At 43.0% G+C, this 19681-nt stretch overlaps 2 protein-coding genes across 2 annotated transcripts in view; one reads left to right on the forward strand and one right to left on the reverse strand.

The window, feature by feature from the left end:
• Positions 1–19681, forward strand: part of nkiras2 (NFKB inhibitor interacting Ras-like 2) — a 292782-nt gene that overhangs the window by 216813 nt on the left and 56288 nt on the right. The window lies entirely within an intron of this gene.
• dnajc7 (DnaJ (Hsp40) homolog, subfamily C, member 7) overlaps positions 4293–19681 on the reverse strand; it is a 49782-nt gene continuing 34393 nt past the window's right edge. The window contains exons 8-14 of the mRNA XM_028818716.2: positions 14363–14527; positions 13185–13276; positions 12962–13035; positions 9592–9738; positions 9096–9248; positions 5237–5299; positions 4293–4642 (exon numbers count right to left, since the gene is read on the reverse strand). Of these exons, the coding sequence (XP_028674549.1) occupies positions 4605–4642; positions 5237–5299; positions 9096–9248; positions 9592–9738; positions 12962–13035; positions 13185–13276; positions 14363–14527 (732 nt within the window). The 3' untranslated portion in view covers positions 4293–4604. The remainder of the gene's footprint in view (positions 4643–5236; positions 5300–9095; positions 9249–9591; positions 9739–12961; positions 13036–13184; positions 13277–14362; positions 14528–19681) is intronic.

Consider the following 19681-nt stretch of genomic DNA (forward strand, 5'->3'; position numbering starts at 1 on the left):
GATTGGTTCCTGCCTTGTGCCTTGTGTTGGCTGGGATTGGCTCCAGCAGACCCCCGTGACCCTGTGTTCGGATTCAGCGGGTTGGAAAATGGATGGATGGATTGTTTGGCTGCTAATTAAGGACAAAGAAACAACTAAGGGGTCAGAGTCACGTCAATTAAAACAAAGGCAAAAGAAGTTAATTAGCAGCAGAAACTGATCACTAATTAAGGAGATGGTTAGAATGAAAACCTGCACCCACTGTGGCCCTCCAGGACCGGAGTTCGACACCCCTGCCCTAGGGGACTTCGCTCGCCAACCCCCCAGCCTGCACTACGCACCAGCCACTTCACGTCTCTGCCGCTGGTGTTTGTGGATTTCACTTTCACCAAACAACATCTTTTCATTCTCGTGGGTACGCCTCTTCATGGTGAAGAAACACAAATTAGACGATCAACAAGTCTCCGACTTAAAGTTTAAATCCGAACAATATATTCAATCTCTTTTCGCTGTTCCGCTATTTCACCGAGTAATTATTTCCATTCTGCGGTGGGGTTGGCACCCTGCCCAGGATTGGTTCCCTGCCTTGTGCCCTGTGTTGGCTGGGATTGGCTCCAGCAGACCCCCGTGACCCTGTGTTCGGATTCAGCGGGTTGGACAATGGATGGATTATTTCCATTTGTGATCTTTACTATCAGTTTTTTGAGACTTTTGAATTTTAGTACAGTACTTTCATAATCTCTAACCTGCACAACACGTGTATCGCACCAACGTTTTTGAACCTCTTAATGACGTTCGACTTTGTCTTCTAATCTTTGTATTTTATTTCCGACCCCGCTTGGAGCTGAGAGCGCAGCAGCTGTGTCTGACAATAGCATTCACACGAATGAAAAGTGATTGGACCGTCGGCGGGGTTGTCAATGTTTGAGAGGAGGGTGGGACTTGGCAACATCTCTTGGCCAAAAGTTTCATCTCACAGGACCTGAAATCATCTCCGAGAAAGTCTCCTCTCAGGATTTCCTTTTGTAATAGAGATTTATATCTGTTATTTACCACGCTTTGGAGTGCCGATCACTAACAGGCAGGTCAGAGGCAGCAAGTTAAAGCGCGTGACGTCAGGAGTAGGGAGCTGGGCGGGGCCCTCCTCGCTGTCCTGTTTCACTACTACGTGGGCGGAGCCACAGGGACGGCTAGTATTATTTTATTTATATAAAGAGATATATGTATACTCTATCTCATATATATCTATCTGTGTTTAATTAGCTTCATTTCCCTCTTTGTAAAAATCTCCAAAGACAAAAGTTTCTCGGCATTTCTCACCGGCCGAGTACAAGAATTACTGATCCAGCATGATGGTGAAAAACAAAAAAAAAAAAAAAGGAAGACTCTCAAATTTAAAAAAAAAAAGGAAAAGCAAGTTAAGTAATAAGTAGAAATAAAACGTCAGCCGTGTATGAGTGAGTATCACAGTCCCTACGCAGGCTGTGGAGCTGTGGCTCGTTCAAGTTCAAGTAGAAACACAGGAGTCAATCTCAGCAGTTTATTTCAAGCATTTCTTTATTGATGGTGATATACAGTAAATATAATTACTAAAATAGATCGAGAAACATTATGCAAAGTTTCTTTTCTGTCAAACATGGGATGTTCGTTCTTTTGTAAGTTCAGTTTTTGGCACACTATTCAGTGTATTTTGCGTCAGAAAGGCCAAGCCACATAACATGTGTGCGGCCACCGCCGTATTTCGACCCCGTGGGAGCGCAGCGCTGCGCGACAGGCGCTTGACGCTCTCGAGCCTTCACAGGTACAACCCGACTGGCCGGCGCGGCGACAAACAGCAAGCCGTTGAGTTTGCACTTTTTATGTTTGTCTAAGGAAAATAACGGAAATTATTCAACCAACCCAAACATCTGCATAACCTCACTGTGCCAAGCAGCTAAAGACGTGCGCTACCAGTCTCTGCTCTACGGTCTACCAGAACGTGGTTTGTTCCATAAGTTTACGAAGTGAATAGAATGTGTGCACTTTTTTAAAAAAGAATATCCGTTTATTGAGGTGAAACTCCCAAGCTGAAAGTTCCATTCAAACAACATGATGGTAGCGAGCAGTAAAGCGGCCCACCTCCAGCAGACACGGGTGGTCCATTGAGCACACGGCTATGATCGTATCGACTATTACAACACATGGAGCTCAAGCCAATAAGCAGCGGTCAGCCATGACTTGGTATTTAACTGACATATCACTTGGTAATTGAGGATGAACGCCTTCCTCAGTTAACCCCTGAACAGATCACTTGTACGAAATGCTGCTGTCAAGCGGGTCGCGGCAGTGGGCTCAACTCGGGGTACTGCAGGCGAGACGGTGCAAAGCAGAAATGAACTTGCAGCCATCGTAGAATTGAAAATCCAGATCTGCACCTTTGAAAATCAGCCTGATGCAACAAGCCGACCAATTAAGTGAAACTGGCCCTTTCACTTTGGGTTCAAGGCCAGAATCGGACTCGTATAATTTCCCTGAAATGGCAAATCCAGCCACTCTTCCAATTATTTCACTGAGCCGGCTCCTGCTTTGCACCTGATGCTGCCCGGAACGCCTCCATCTCCCCACAATTCTGAACTTAAAAGGGCGTAACAGCACAGAGGCTGGTGGAAGTGAATGGGGTCTAATAATTTTTAATAAAAACAAATAAATAAAAAAGGACCAGCTAGATTCTGCTTGATCTCCAGATACATAGAAGAGAAGTGTTGGAAAAACAGCAATAAATATGCGGCATTTTTAGTGAACCCCCTTGAATCTTAAACTGTTGCGCCTCTCTTTCGGCGATTTAAGCGTCGTGGAAGCCGCCCGCTATTTTACCGTTAGATGTTCTCCTTCCAGCCTTGGCTCTTTGAATTTCGCTTCTAACGCTCGGCTATTATTACAACATATCCTACACGTTTTTTCTCACAATCAAGTGCTTCATTATTACTTAAACATTAATTAACTGTCCACTCACAAATTTACAAAACAAAAAAAACATTCAAGACATTTTCTGCGGGTAAAAGATTACGATATTGTCCTCAGGGTGGCGCGCGCGCGCACACACACACAGCGCCGCTGCCGGGACAGCCGTGAACTCAATGCAAACGATCCCGTTAGCGACAGCGCCCTCTAGTGGCACGCAGCGGTCATAGCAGGGCCTCCCTCACCTGTACTGCAGCAACCCAAAAGAAAAACACTCGATGAGGATTACAATATATTCTAAAGTGAAATAATAATAATAACAATTCTTTACATTTTTTGAGCGCTTCTTCTCACTACTCGTGGACCCGGGATGCGAAGCCACGATCTCCTTTACTCGGCGGATTCAAACCAAAAGCCTTCAAAAAGGTGGAGACCTGGCGCTGCGTGCGGCTCGGCGGATGTGCCCCCCTTGCTCACTTCCTACTTTTCGACATGCTGTAAGAAATAAACGATTTTGGTCAACACATGTCAGATGAGGCGTAGCTTTCCAGCTGCAACTACAAATATACTTGATCGAGATTATAACATTAACGCGAGCGCAGCTACAGAAACGAAAAGTTCTGCTCAGCTTTATCGCTTCTTTAGGGTGGCGTGGGGTCGGGGGATGGAGATGCCTGAAGGAAAAAACGAGAAGAGCGGCGGGCGGATTTGAGATGAGCTAAACATGAGGGAAGTGGAACTAACCGACAGCCAGCCCGCCCCCCCCCCCCCCCCCCCCCCAGAAGTGGTCAGATCTGACATTTTCACCCATAAGGACGGCTGGCGAATCGCCTCGGGGAGCAGGACACTGCAGGTATGAAGAATGACCCGCATACCCCCCACCCCCCCCAAAGAAAGTTTAAAAAGGGGCACATCCATGAACTGATCTCCTTCAGGCGACTCACCGCAACACAACACGACAGCCCCCGACCCCCAAAGACCACCACACACCCACCTGTGCACAGGTCCACTCACGATGAGAAAACTCTTGGGACTGAACTTTCTGAGATGAAGTGTCCATGCAAACAGGTCTTAAAAAATAAAACTCTGGACGGCCGAAGCACAAGCCAGGCCAGCGTCCGAAGGTTTATGTCCAAAAGTTCGCACAAAGTCTCCATGTGGCTCACAGGCTTTCCTGTCTGACAGGAGATGAGGTCTTTAATGTTAACTCCAGCAAAAGGCAAAAAAAAAAAAAAAATTAATAATATAATAATAAAAAAAGAGTTCTTGTTTAATCCAAGAAAAAAACACCGAAGAAGGTAATCCTTGTTGTGTTTTTTTTTATTAAAATAAAATTCACTAATTCCGTTTGTTTACTTTGAAATAAGATAACATTTATATTGCCACATGTTAAGAACCATTTTATTTGCTGTTAAATTCATTCCTAATAAAAAGGAGGCTACGGATGCCCTGTCGCTTTAAGGTTGACCTCCCTTCTCTCTTCCAACGTAAGCACAAACTACAGCGGGATCCGACTGAAGACAGAGATGTCATGAAGTACATTAAAACTTGCAGGAAGATGAGTCCGATTACAATAGCTCCATGACGGAAGGGTCCAGAAACAAAATGGAAAGTTCTTTAGAATTGATGCCGAGTGTTTTGTTGTTGTTTTTTTTTTTTTTAAATATCTTTCCCTTTTTATTGTCTTAGCCAAACTGAAAGAAAAAATTTCCAGGACCCGATGCTGAAAAATACAATAAAAAATAAAAAAAAAGAAAAGTCATTAGAAACAGGATCAGGGAACGGAGAGGTGCAGGCGCTCGTACGTACGCCCGCGCTCGCTCGCGAGCCCGCACACACACGCGCACGCCCGCGCTCGCTCACCCGCACACACACGTGCACGCCCGCGCATACATACACGTGCACGCCCGCTCGCCCGCACATACATACATACACGTGCACGCCCGCGCTCGCTCGCCCGCACATACATACATACATACACGCACGCCCGCGCACACATAATATAAATAAAGGTACTTTTCCATTATCGTGACGCAAATCGGTGGGGCCGCTGCCCCGGTTACTTAATACTTGGAATTTTAAATTATTACACTGGCCTACCCCCAAAACCACAAATATTAACCTTAAAGTTAGTGTGGGGGGAGCATAGTTACCTATAGGTCCCTAATGTGAATGTCCCCTTTGGGTGCCTAATCTTAAAAACGATAATACGATTTGCGTCATGATAAATAGAAAAGTACCTAAATAAAAGCAGACACTCCTGAAAATAAAGAGAAGCGCAGGAAAAAAAAAAAAAAAAAAAAACTGACTGACTTACCTTCAAAACTGAACCCCCCTGGACCGCCAAAGAAAGCTTTGAAGATATTATTGGCATCAAAATCTGAAAAAGATCAGGGGTTGAATTAGTCATGTGTTCGTAAGCCAACAGTTTAACTTTAGAATGAACTTTGTTTGTCCCCAGAGGGAGATGGGGCTTTTTACAGAAGCACTTTGAATAAATATGTAGATAAGTAAATAAATATACCTGGGGGGGGGGGGGGGGGGGGGGAGACCCAAAAATAATGAGAATTAAACAAAAATCGAGTCAGGAGGTCGAGAGATGAGGTCTTGGTGGAGAGGAGTGGAGGCTTGTAGGAAGAAGAGGCATTGGATAGAGGCCTGGACTTTTGGGGGTGTTCTTTGGGGTTGTGGGTTTTTCACTACTGTTGTTAATAATGTATAATAAACGTGTTGTGGGTGAAGTGAAGGAATGCTGTCTGCCTGTCTGTTGCTGGGCCATGTTCCACAATATATATAAAAAAACTCAAAGTGTGTATGTTTATATATTAGATAGATAGATAGATAGATAGATAGATAGATAGATAGATAGAAAGGCACTATATGATAGATAGATAGATAGATAGATAGATAGATAGATAGATAGATAGATAGATAGAAAGGCACTATATGATAGATAGATAGATAGATAGATAGATAGATAGATAGATAGATAGATACTTTATTAATCCCCAAGGGGAAATTCACATACTCCAGCAGCAGCATACTGATAAAAACAAAGTGCAAGTTACAAAGTGCAAGGTGGAGAGTGCCAGGCAGGTATACAGACAGACAGTAACTTTGTATAATGTGACGTTTACCCCCCCAGGTGGAACTGAAGAGTCGCATAGTGTGGCAGAGGAACGATCTCCTCAGTCTGTCAGTGGAGCAGGACGGTGACAGCAGTCTGTGGCTGAAGCTGCTCCTCTGTCTGGAGATGATCCTGTTCAGTGGATTCTCCATAACTGATAGGAGCCTTTTGAGTGCCCTTTGCTCTGCCACACGTCAAACTGGCCAGCTCCATGCCAACAACAGAGCCTTTATTATATATATGTTGCATAGTTTACTGTCAAATAATGCAAAGAGTACACGACATGTGTTTTGCCCTTATTTGGGCTCATCAGGCGTACACACTCACTGCAACCCCTTCTCGGGGATTGAACCTCGGACGTCAGCGCTAGAGGTGAAGCCCCTTTACGGTGTGCCACGGCGTGTGGTTCGTTTACTTGACAGCCTGGAGATCAGGGTAAGGGGTGCAGTGAGTGTGTACGCCTGATGAGCCCAAATAAGGGCGAAATACATGTAGTGTACTCTTTGCATTATTTGACAGTAAACTATGCAACATTCCATGATCTGCTTCTTGTGACTGACAGGGCCCCGTGGCGGATGTTTGCCGACTTGCAGACCAACCACAAGCGTTACCTGGTAGGTAACCACCCATACAAATTGTGATTCAAACTACGAATGCTATATCATATTATATATATATATATATATATATATATATATATATATATATATATATATATATATATATAGAGAGAGAGAGAGAGAGAGAGAGAGAAGAGGTCTGTGATACGGTTTGCATATTTGCAGCTGGAGATCCACAAAGGGAGAAAAAATGAATCGCGTATCAAAGTAGTTTTAATTCCTGAGCTTTCATTTATTATGAACATGTTCTTCTTAAGTTAGCATATGCTGGGTTTATGTCCAAGTGTCTGTTGATGGCGTTTTCATTTGATAGCCAAGACTCGGCCAACTCTCTGGCACTTTTAGTACTGGCCTTAAATTTTACTTTTACGTTGTCCCAGTTGAATGTGTGTCCTGTCGATTTAGTATGTGCATAGATCAATGATAGTGCGTCCTTTCTTCTGACGGTGTTGTGATGTTCCTGTACACGTGTTGAGATTCTTTTTGAAGTTTCTCCCCCTCCCCCCCCACTTCATGTGTTGCTATATATTGCCTTTGATTCCTTTAAGTCTAAGCATTATCCTCTGATGAAGACCCCTGGCAGGAGTTGAAAGCTGAGAAATAAAAACTACTTTATGATACGCGATTCATTTTTTCTCCCTTTGTGGATCTCCAGCTGCAAATATAAAAAAATATTATATATATATATATATATATATATATATATATATATATATATATATATATATATAAAATAAATAAAAAAATAAAAGTTAATGTATGTATGTATGTATGTTCCGGCATCTCTTCAGAACGGCTACAGTAATTTTCATGAAACTTGGTACATATGTTTCTCAATGGTCGACTAAAAATACGGGAGGGTGAAATCAACCCTAACCCACCCCCTTCTGGGTAGGGTGGGTGGTCTTGTAGTCTTGTATGCATGTTATCATCCACTTGACACTCGGAACGACCACCAGAGGGCGAACTGGAGGTGACTGCCAGCATTCTTTATGTCTGAGCACCAACACCCGCCTCTTGCTTTTGAAATTAAATAGAGTTGGCCGGTTCTGAGCGTTAACTGGATGATAACATACATACAAGACCGCAAGACAAGCACATTAGCGAGTCTTCACTGTTTGTTAATTTATTTTTAAAGTTGAGCTTTTTTTTTTCCTTTATATTTTTCTCGAATAATAAAAAACACTTTACTTTCCTCCCAGGCAATGCCGGGTGTGTCAGCTCGTGTAGGAAACAACGTTTTTCAACGCGGCCTCAATGAGGCAGAGACAAGCGGGGGCCGAAAAACCAACTGTGTGCCATGTCATCGGAGAATATACACATTAATGGATGACCATCGCAAATGTAAGATTAAAATACCATATATACTCGCGTTTAAGTTCTCCCACAGATAAGATAAATTAAGGGTTGTATTTTTGAACAGTCATATAAGTCGCGGTCTGATTTTATGATCAATTTTCCAGATTTCAAGACCCGACTTATACTCGAGTATATACGGTAACTAGAATACAATGCAAGTCTAGCAAGAAGGCGTCACTGGAGTTTATCAAAGGCAGTCTGCACATTTTAAACATTTTGCCTCTAAACCAGCAGGGTGTCCAACTCCGGTCCTGGAGGGCCACAGTGGCTGCAGGTTTTCATTCTAACCTTCTTCATTAGTGACCAGTCTTTCCTGCAAATGAATCTCTTTTGCCTTCATTTTAATTAACTTGACTCCTTTGTTGTTCCTTTTTTCCTTCATTAGGAGCCAAACAATAATGAGACACAAAACAAGTTGCCACGCGACCAGCCAGCCTGTTGCCCATCACACAATATCTGAAAATGAAGAAAGGTGAAGGTCTCAGTAAGGCTGATCTGCTCAGGTCACCAAAACATTGTGCCGGTGTTCTTAGAAAAAAACAGAAAAAAATCAAATCATTTGGAAATGTCTGCTGTGGTAGAAGGAGAGCAGCAACAAGCCATGGAATTAAAGAATGGGTTTAATGAACAGCAAGAATCGGCTTCTCATTAAGAAAATGGCTGGAGTTTAACATTCCAGTTTTGCTGGTCATCTGTCGGTTTGTCTCGCGTCTCATTTCTGTTTGGCTGCCATTTAATGAAGAAACGAATCAATTCGGAGGATGGGATTCCTTAAAAACAGGGCTATGAAAATGAAGGGAAGAGGAGTTATTAGGAGCGAAAACTGGGCACTGATTAGGTGAAGGGTGAGAATGAAAACCTGCAGCCACTGCAGCCCACCAGGCCTGGAGTCTGAGACCACTGCATTAATGGTTGACCATTGCAAGTGCAAGACTAAAATAATAAACTATAATGCAAGTCTAAGAGCGTTAAGGCGTCGCTCGAGTTTATGAAGGGCAGTAAGCCCATTTTAAACATTTGGCACCCAAACAGAGGAGGCATTCCCCACCACCAAGACTCCCGAGACTCACCACCCATATTCATGCCCTCGTCATCCAGATCCTGTCCGCTGTCGTATCTCGCTTTTTTCTTGGGGTCGGAGAGGATGGTGAAAGCTTCCCCCACCTCTTTAAACTTCTTCTCCTCTTCTTTCTGCACCTCTGGACTCGCACCACTATGACGGTCTAAGAAGCCGCATCAGGGAAAAAGCAAGCAGACAACAACAAGCACAATGTGAGCTGTAAGTATGTAATCAGATAAAGCCAGTACACCTGACTTAACATTTTATAAAACCTGCCGCTGTGACATCATTTGTACGCACGCCATCTAAAATTTCAGACTCTGAATCGGAAGCCATTTTGCCACACACACACACACACACACTTACTCGTCCAGCTGTACGGGTGACACGCATTAGGTGGGCCTCTCCGTCAGTGAGGAGGTGCCCCGCGTCACATGTAATGCGTATTAACAGCAGATGACAAGACCACCCAGACGCCAAAAGAGGGGACCCGTTGCTTCCGTTACCTGGATGATGCATAAGAGCTCGTTTCCTGTACGCCTTCTTGATCTCGTCATCTGTGGCGTTTTTGTCAATGCCCAGGACTTTGTAATAATCTTTTCTTTTGCTCTTCTTCAGTTCAAGTTGTGCAGTTTTAAGGAAGTGTTTGTGTTCTGGAAAAGGGAAACAAACAAACAAACAAACAAACAAACAGTGCTTGTAAATTACATCTTTACTGTCACCTTCATTCATTTTCTGACCTGCTTATGCAGTTCATGCTTGTGGGGAAAGTGGCGCCTGTACTGACAGAATTGAGAGAAAAACCATTTATTTCTCATGTCAAAAGCATCAAGCTTATTGCAGGTTAAATGATAGTCTAAATCAGGGGGTCTCAAAGTTGGTCCGGGGGGGCCCACTGCGGCTTCAGGTTTTTGCTTCAACCAGATTCATAAATCGGTGACAATTACTAACACTGATCTCAATTAATTACCGTATATACTTGCGTTTAAGTTCTGCCACGGATAAGTCGGGGCTTGATTTTAACGTACAACTTCTGGTATTTTATAATGTCAGTTGTACAAATCGAATGCAGAAAACACACGCTATTGCTCCATGAGATTACGATATCCTAACGCCCACCTGAGAGAGTCACCACGGAGCAAATGGCCCGTTTTTCTCTGTGGGTGCGACAATGCGCTCTATCAGCGTGTGCTCCTAACTTCTCTCTCGTGCCCACACGGTAATACCCGAACTATTCCGAAGTGACGTTTGCACCAATTTGTGTTTTTTGTATCTCATACACCTTTATCGTAAGAGCGTCCCTTATCTGCGATGGAGCATTTGGTCAGAAGAAAATATGAAGCTGCTTTTAAATGAAAAGTCGTTGAAGTGGCGAAAGAAATTGGAAACTGCGCTGCTGCAACAAATTTGGATTAGTCCGAGAAACTGATGAGGGATTGGAGGAGGCAAGAAGATGTAAAAAAAAATATAAATAAAGAAATGTCGCATCTTTGAACAGGCGCATAAGTTGGGGTCTGATTTTATGATCGATTTTTCAGGTTTCAAGGCCCAACTTATACGTGAGCATATACGGTAAGTTTTTATTCATTGGTTATATTCTTGAATAAAGGCACACTTGTTATACCTTTTGTGAAAGTATTTGATATTTCAGTTTTCACACATTATACATTTCACGTCAACATTGTATTAATTTTGACCATAACATGAAAAAAAAAGTTTCTGTTTTAGGTATGTGTTCCAACATTTCTTGCCTCGCATTTCCTGTCATCCTGCATTTACCCAGATTGTTGTAGACACGGAAAACACACGAAATGCATGTATTCCAAATAACGATGTATTATTTACCCTATGCAACTCCATGCACCTCACACCCAGATAGACAGACAGACCGGAGCTCTGAGAATCTTCTTTGCGATTTGAGGGGCGTCGGTGGAGGAGATGGGATAGCAGGCTGCTTGTGCTGATCGACACATTTACAACACAAAAGACGCTGATGACGAGGTGGAAAGGAATTTGAGGTGGCCCGGGATTACAAGTTTTTTTTTTGTAGGGTTCTGGTGTTAAGGCAACGCTTTTTGTAGGTCACACTCAGATATTTAGGTAGGGGCAAGCAATCCAGGGTAAGGTAGGAGACAACTATGGATGGGGTGCCACTGCGCTCTTATGGCTTAATCAGGGCTTTGTCCCGGACTTTGTTATTTTTCTTTTGTATTTCGTCTTCTTGATGTATTTTGTTACTGATCTTGTTATTCCAAATATTGTTTGATATATTGCTATGTCTAGCGATTCACAAATCATGTTTCTTTTGGCCTTCATGTTGCACTGGGGGGTGGGGGCCAGCACCACATTCACAATGGCTGCTTCAGCATTGCAGTTATTCTCCTGTCCTTCAGTTTGCACTTACATTCTGTTTTCAAACTCCTGCCCTGAAGTTAGAGTTTTGTTTTCTGTTTTTCTTCTCATCTTTGAGGCTTATCTAAATTTTTCCAGCCCCATTTTTGGCTTAATTCTTGTGATATTTAAATATTTAAGAAACTTTGTTTTGGTTTTCATGCTCAACGGTATTTTACAGTTTTTCCTTTTCTCTCGCGGTGCTTTTTATCTATTTATTTATTTCTTTTATTTTGAACTTAAAGCTTTTGTGCCAATTTTGGGCCTGATGTGGCCCTAGGCCTACTGCTAAAGTTAGAGACAGGGCTGATTTAATGTCTACAATTTGGGTTCAAAGCTGTGTGTCTGGGTGTAGGCCTAACTTTCATTCTTTTTAGTGTTGTAAACAGGCAAAAAAAATCACAACACACTCACAAGGAACTAAGTTAAGGTGGAAAAAATACACACATATTTGGGAGGAAAACATAGGAGGATGCAGTGGGGAGGTGCGAACTCCACATAAGGAACGTCCAAGCTAAAATTTGAACCGAAGACACTGCAGGCTAACCACTGCACCACCATGGACACTGCTGTAAATCTGTCAATTGCATTAAGGGACATGTGTGTGCCAAATACCAAAAATCAAATGTGAGAAAAGAACAGCAGCGGCCTAAATGTAGTCAGGACAGGCAAGAGGTCAGAACCGGCAGATCATCATAACCTGGCAAACCAGAACCAAAGTCAAAAACAAGAATGAAGAGGGGTCAAAACCAAAACCTGACATCGGGGTTTACTTTGGGGGGGAAAAAAGAAGCCAACGACACTCGAGAATTTCAAGATTGTGCATATTGAACTCTCCTCCATACTTACATTATTGTCACTTCATTAATGTCATGAACACGGTCACATGATGGTCAGGTTGGGGAGCATCACTGGTACAGCAGGTTGCCGCACCCACAACATGAGAGAAAACAGTTTGGGACCCTGGTTGGCAAACCCCCAGGCAGACATGCAGTCCCAGTCCCCAGAAATGACCCTCTATCTGGCACAGCCAGCTGTTACGTGGGCGGCCCCCTTGGCCTGGTCCAGCCACTCAGGTGCTCAACAATGAACTGGGATCACCCTCAGGCCGTAGTGCCGTAACCGACGCTCCCTCACAATGCAGGCCATGTGACTCATTCGGGTCACACATTGAAAACCAAAATTAAATCTCAAAAAATAGGATCCTGATTACAAACAACCCATAATGGACCACAATACAAGTATAAAACATGCTATATAGAGTAGAGCACAAATTGGATGCATTACCACCAACTGATACGGATACTTTGTGTGTTACTAGCATTTGCAGTATTTTAACAGGCAAAAAATTCCTTTGCTACAATAAAGAACACAATCATTACGGTGATAAGATTGAACTAAAGGTGAGGAAATGCGAATCAGACGTCAAGTACTGGAGGAAACTCCGAGCCAACAGTTTGGGCCTCTCCTGCTGTGCTGCTTTACCTTTCGTTTTCTCGGTTTGGTACACCTTCTCGTAGTCTCGGACTGCCTCTTCATACTGTTCTGTGTCCATATAGCTGAACAGAAAAGAGGGGGGGGGGGGAGAAACAAACATTGATAGGCTTAACTGAGATGGACTGCAGTTGCAGTTAATCACAAAGAACAGCAGCCATGCAGTTAAACAAACTGCCCGACCAGGAGAACAAAACACAGCAGGAAGACTTACCACTGCGCTCGCCTTAAATACGCTTTGATGTAGGTGTCATCCAGCTTGATGGCACTGGAGCAGTCTTCTATTGCCTGGTCTAATTTTTTTAGCTGCAAAGGCATCGTAAGTTTTAATACCAAACACATGAAATGAATATCACAGTAGATGATGATGGTGGACATCGGGGCTGGCTCACATCCCATATAACAGATCAGTGGAACAATAAGTGCTAGAAAAATTCTAAAATCCGATTAGCCCAATTCAGGGTCACAGGGCACCAGAGCTTGCCTTTAAAATATATTTAAATAATATTTTCATATTCATTTATTCAATTACTAGCCGTCCCCTGTGGCTCTGCCAGCGTATTAGTGAAACAGAACAGTGAGGAGAGGCCATGCCCGGCTCCCCACCCCTGACGTCACACTTCCCACCCCCCCTTGGCCCGCAGCCTCTCTCTTGGATTCACGCAAATAAATCGAACTGCAGGTGAACTATGATTCATAGTGCAATGACAGAAGTCGCAAAATCAACCGGAGTGTTCAAGCAAATTATAGAAAACACCCGATTTAAATCCATTAAGTAGCTCGCTTCTGAAAAGTGGACAGACATAAAGTGGATTTTTAGATACATACACAGAGAGAGAGAGATAATGAAAGGCACTATATAAGATAGATAGATATGAAAGGCACTATATAACAGATAGATGTGAAAGGCACTATATAATAGATAGATAGATAGATAGATAGATATGAAAGGCACTATATGAGATAGATAAGATAGATATGAAAGGCACTATATGATAGATAAGATAGATATGAAAGGCACTATATAATAGATAGATGGATAGATATGAAAGGCACTATATGATAGATAGATAGAGATAGATAGATAGATAGATAGATAGATAGATATGAAAGGCACTATATAATAGATAGATAGATAGGAAAGGCACGATAGATAGATAGATAGATAGGAAAGGGACAATAGATAGATAGATAGATACAAAAGGGATGATAGATAGATAGTGAAATGGAGACCATATCTCCTTAAAAACAGGACCCCCCCCCCCCCCCATTACTCCACCCACCAGGACAAGCAAAGGAAAATAACACAAGTGAAATCACACAAATACCAAAATGCAGAGGGACCCTCACGTTATTTATTCACACAAACAAGGTGGGCAGCAAGCAGCTTACCTTAGCCCCTACCGTGCCCCTGTTGCAGTACAGCTTGGCGTTCGTTTTAATGTTGTTGGGGTCTATTGTGAGGGCTTCAGTGTACAGAGTGTATGCTGCCTCATAGTTTCCTTCTTTGAATGCCTGGTTTCCTTCCTCCTTCTTAGCTTTTAATGCTTTTGCATTCTGAAACAAACAGACAAACATTTCCAAAGGGCAGGAATGATAAACTAGATACGCCAAGTCACAGATTAATCAACAGAAATCTCTTTCAGGTCTCAGAAAAAGTGTTCAGTCTTTGAGGATGTTCTCAAACTCGAAATGCAACTGACATGGGATGCCATCGTATCTTCATTATTCGTCGGTTTAGGAGCAGTAAATGAATCAACCCAAATTTAAGACAGATTTAATAAGCAAAGTCACACCCATTAGACTCTACTACTGGGGGCTTCACCTTAAATATAAATAACTGCTTTGTGGCAGTGACAAGTCTGTCACACTGCTATTGAAGAATTCTGGCCTGTTCCTCTATGATGATTTGCTGCATCCTTTAGACGTTTTCCAGCATTGAAACACTAGCTTCATACTCCACTGGCAGCATTTTTGTAGCAATTGGGTCTGGAACACCACTTAACTAATCCACATCAGCAAAAAATTGTCTTCTTGCTCGTATCAGCATGAGAGGACGTGAGCCAATTGTATTTTGCCAGAGTGAGATACGAGCCGCGTTTCCATTGCAGTTATGCGCCAAAGGGAAGTGACGCTTCCGAAAATTCGACAAAACGCAAATGGCAAATTGTCTGTGTTTCCATTGTGGGTCTTTATGCGAATAAAAGTTAGTTTAGATCTCCTGGAACTAAAAACTGCAGACTGATATGATGGGTGTCGGTCCTGCGATTTCAATTGCGTCTACAATCGCATGTTCGTTTTTAATCCGAGGCGACAAGAGCGAGTGAATACAATAAAGGGAAGGCAAACTCCTTATAGTAAACAGAGGCCCCCGATTAGGGATTTCTTTGAAATCGTCCGTAGTGATTTCACTGAGGGGCTGTGGGTACAAAATTTTAGGGTGAGCAGCTCAACATTCATGGAATTATGCAGCACAGTAGGCCCCCTTGTGCCCCCTGGTACAGCACACCCGAGGAAGGCAGTCCCAGCCGAGAAGCACAGAGCCATTTGCACTTTATAAGCCAGACACCAATGGTGTCGAGACTTTCGGTGCGAGCCAAACCAGCGTTCCCAGGTGTGCATGTGGGGTGTGTCAGGCCATACGTGCCAAACTAATGAGGCGATAACGTCACTTTACCTGATGAGGAAGAGGCAGGGCAGATGTCAGAGCTCAATCAGGAGGCAATTAAAATACACAATATAATTTGTGGTGCAAATCGATGGCACCAAGTGATGGGTATCGGAATTATGTTAGCAGGAAAGGCGAGGCATCTGCTGTTCTGCAGGCGGTCACAAACGGCAGATTAACGATGAGGGACATTTGTGTTGGGTTACCCGCTAGTGCTCATGTTGCTGTTGGATTTGCCACATCACATTTGTACAGCTACTTGAAAATTTATGTCATGTCATGTGACCTAAACACGAAAAAAGTGTGTCCATTGCATTTTTGTGAATTATTGATTTGTCGAATTGCCTGAAGAAAAAAAAAAAAAAAACAACTCAAGCAAGCGTCTCAAGTTTTTTTTACAATTTTTGAAATGCACGTGATTCCAATACCAATTTTTTTTTGTTTGTTTTGTAATTTCAAAATGCGCATTAAGGAGGTTAACAGAAACGCAGCTACTGCTTGAGAATTCTAGGAGAGTTCATGGTGGTAGAGTGCCTCATATCCTGAGCCAGAAGACCACCACACTAGAAAGAAAGTACAGTGGAACCTCGGTTTGCGAGTAACTTGGTTTACGAGTGTTTTGCAAGAAGAGCTAAAATTTTTAATAAATTTTGACTTGATAAACGAGCGAGGTCTTGCAATATGAGTAGTATGTATACGCTTTGTCTGCTGAGTGTCATGTGATCACAACTGAGCTGATGGTTCTTCTCTCTCTCTCGCTGCGGGATTGTGGGTATTCGTCTCCTATTCTCCATCTCAGTCAGCGTGCCTCACTCATATAGTCAACTTCCATACGAGCGTATACTGTTTACTACAGCATTGTGACTGTGTGTGTGGGTGCTGTGACGTGCGAGTCCCCATCTTGCACCCCAAAACACAAAGCCAAGTCTCAGCACTTTAGCAACACCAGCTTTATTCAGCTTGAAACAGCAACAGGGCCGCTCTCCTATACACAGACACAGCAGTCAGGCAGGGTCGAGGCCAAGTAGTACTGTGCCCTGCGCATTTATAATGTTCCTTGTATCACCCATTGGTGACGGCAGGCGCTTATAGCATGTCCGCGATCTTTTTGATTTCGCTTTTACAGCGAACTGCGACAGCGCTGGGAGACTGCGATTGCTTTGGGACGCTCTTCCGCATGTCGTCACGTTGTGTCTCGCCTCGTACACTCCTCAATTAAATTTAGCATTAGTGAATACAACTTCTTAAGAATATTGGGATTCAGTGGAGGATAGTGGCTTCAAACTAGAGATGTGGTCAAAGTATTGATATGTTGAAAGTCTAGGGATGTGTTCAAATTATTAATAAATCTCTAACTGATGGTGCTTGTTTCTATTTCTAAATTCAACGTGAATCAAGCCTTGTTGAAGTGGACCATCTTTTTGTGCTGGTCTGTCTCCTCGTACTCCCTATGCTTTGTGTTCCTTGTAGATGGTAAACTGTTCTGTTTGCGTCCTGGACTGCGGGCAGGCAGTTGGCATCTTGTGAAGGGCAGAGGAGCTGGTTCTGAATTTGACGTGCCAGCCTTGCAGCTCTTCACCAGTGAATGTTGAAAATGGCCCAGTGTTTCAATATCCACATTGTACTGTACATTTTATGGAAGCAACTGGCATGTTATTTACTGTTTGTAGACAGCATCAGTGAATCAGCTTCTAACCGTAACGATGAGTTCACCTGTTATGAAAGCTGTTGCTCCTTAAGAAGAACACTGATATTTTTTCACGTTTTTTTGGAAAACTCCTGGATGGTCCTTAACCGTTCTGAATGAGTGTGCTGCAAACAGGACACTAAAGTGAAGTTTTTTGATCGTCACGGTTCTGGTGGTTTGTGATGAAAGCCAAATTTTCCATTGCACAATATGAACCACATACTACAGTGGAACCTCGGTCTGCGAGCATAATTCGTTCCGGAAACGTGCTCACAGTCCAAAGCACTCGTATATCAAAGTGAATTTCCCCATAAGAAATAATGGAAACTCAGATGATTCGTTCCACAACCCAAAACTATTCATATAAAAATGATTAATACAAAATATAAAGTAAAAATACATAAAACAAATTAACCTGCACTTTACCTTTGAAAAGAATCATGGCTGGTGTGAGTGAGTTTCTAAACTCTTGTGGAAGTCCACCCAACGGGACGACACGCGGAAGAGCGTCCCAAAGCAATCGCAGTCTCCCAGCGCTGTAGCAGTTCTCCGTAAAAGCGAACCTGAAAAGATCGCGGACATGCTATAGGCGCCTGCCGTCGATGGGTGATACAAGGAACAAGGAACACTATAAATGCGCAGGGCACAGTACTACTTGGCCATGACTCTACCCGACTGCTGTGTCTGTGTATAGGAGAGTGGCAGATCCCGCTACAATAAATAACCGCGCTGTTGCTGTTTCAAGCTGAATAAAGCTGGTGTTGCTAAAGTACTGAGACTCAGCTTCGTGTTTTTGGGTGCAAGACGGGGACTCGCACGTCACAGCACACACACACACGCAGTCACAATGCTGTAGTAAACAGTATACAGTAATCTCTCCTCCATCGCAAGGGTTGCGTTCCAGAGCCACCCGCGAAATAAGAAAATCCGCGAAGTAGAAACCATATGTTTATATGGTTATTTTTATATTGTCATGCTTGGGTCACAGATTTGTGCAGAAACACAGGAGGTTGTAGAGAGACAGGAACGTTATTCAAACACTGCAAACAAACATTTGTCTCTTTTTCAAAAGTTTAAACTGTGCTCCATGACAAGACAGAGATGACAGTTCTGTCTCACAATTAAAAGAATGCAAACATATCTTCCTCTTCAAAGGAGTGCGTGTCAGAGAGAGAAAAGCAAACCAATCAAATAGGGCTGTTTTAAGTATGCGAAGCACCGCCGGTACAAAGCTGTTGAAGGTGGCAGCTCACACCCCCTCCGTCAGGAGCAGGGAGAGAGAGAGAGAGAGAGAGACAGAGAGAGAGAGAGAGAGAGAAAAAAACAAAGTCAAAAATCAATACGTGCCCTTTGAGCTTTTAAGTATGCGAAGCACCGTGCAGCATGTCCTTCAGGAAGCAGCTGCACACAGAAGGTAGCAACGTCCGTATCGTCTAGGGGTGCGAACAGCCCCCCTGCTCACACCCCCCTACGTCAGCGCAAGAGAGAGAGAGAGGTGAGAAAGTAAGCTGGGTAGCTTCTCAGCCATCTGCCAATAGCGTCCCTTGTATGAAATCAACTGAGCAAACCACCTGAGGAAGCGTGTACCAGAAATTAAAAGACCCATTGTCCGCAGAAACCCGCGAAGCAGCGAAAAATCCGCGATATATATTTAAATATGCTTACATATAAAATCCGCGATGGAGTGAAGCCGCGAAAGGCGAAGCGCGATATAGCGAGGGATCACTGTATGCTTGTACGGATGTTGACTATATGAGTGACGGAGTTAGGGGTCTAGAAACTGCAATTAAATACATTAAGCAACAAGAAGAAGCTACAGGAATCAACATAATGATGCTGCAAAGAAGGCGAGACTTGGCAGCAAAGAAACGGCACTCATCAGGAAAGCAGACTACGATCAAAAATTTCTTTAAATCATCACAGGACTGAACTTTTTAAGTACAGTACATACTGTATTTAACTTCAGACAATTCTGTAACTAAGTTCATTTTTTCAGTTCATTTTTTCTGTTTTGTTGTAAAACATGATTATTAGGTTCGTAATGTGTAAAATTATAACATAGTTTGATGTTTGATAGGCTTTTTCTTAACATCTCCCATTAATACGACATTTTCGCTTATCCGTCGTTCTACCGGTCCGTTTATGTCAGATAAGCGAGGCTCTACTGTACTTCATTTTGGCTCACCTTGTACAAATAGAAACTCAACTTTCAACCCCGACAGGCAAAGTTTGAGATTTCTATAATGGGGACACAGGACTCAGTTCAGTGTTTTGGTAGCTGTAGGGTAATAAGTTAACTTTGTCAGGCTCAATTCATTCATCACACATTAAACTTCTGGGGAATGAGGCATTAGTC

The sequence above is a fragment of the Erpetoichthys calabaricus genome, chromosome 14, assembly GCF_900747795.2.
Source record: "Erpetoichthys calabaricus chromosome 14, fErpCal1.3, whole genome shotgun sequence".
Taxonomy (NCBI): Eukaryota; Metazoa; Chordata; class Cladistia; order Polypteriformes; family Polypteridae; genus Erpetoichthys; species Erpetoichthys calabaricus.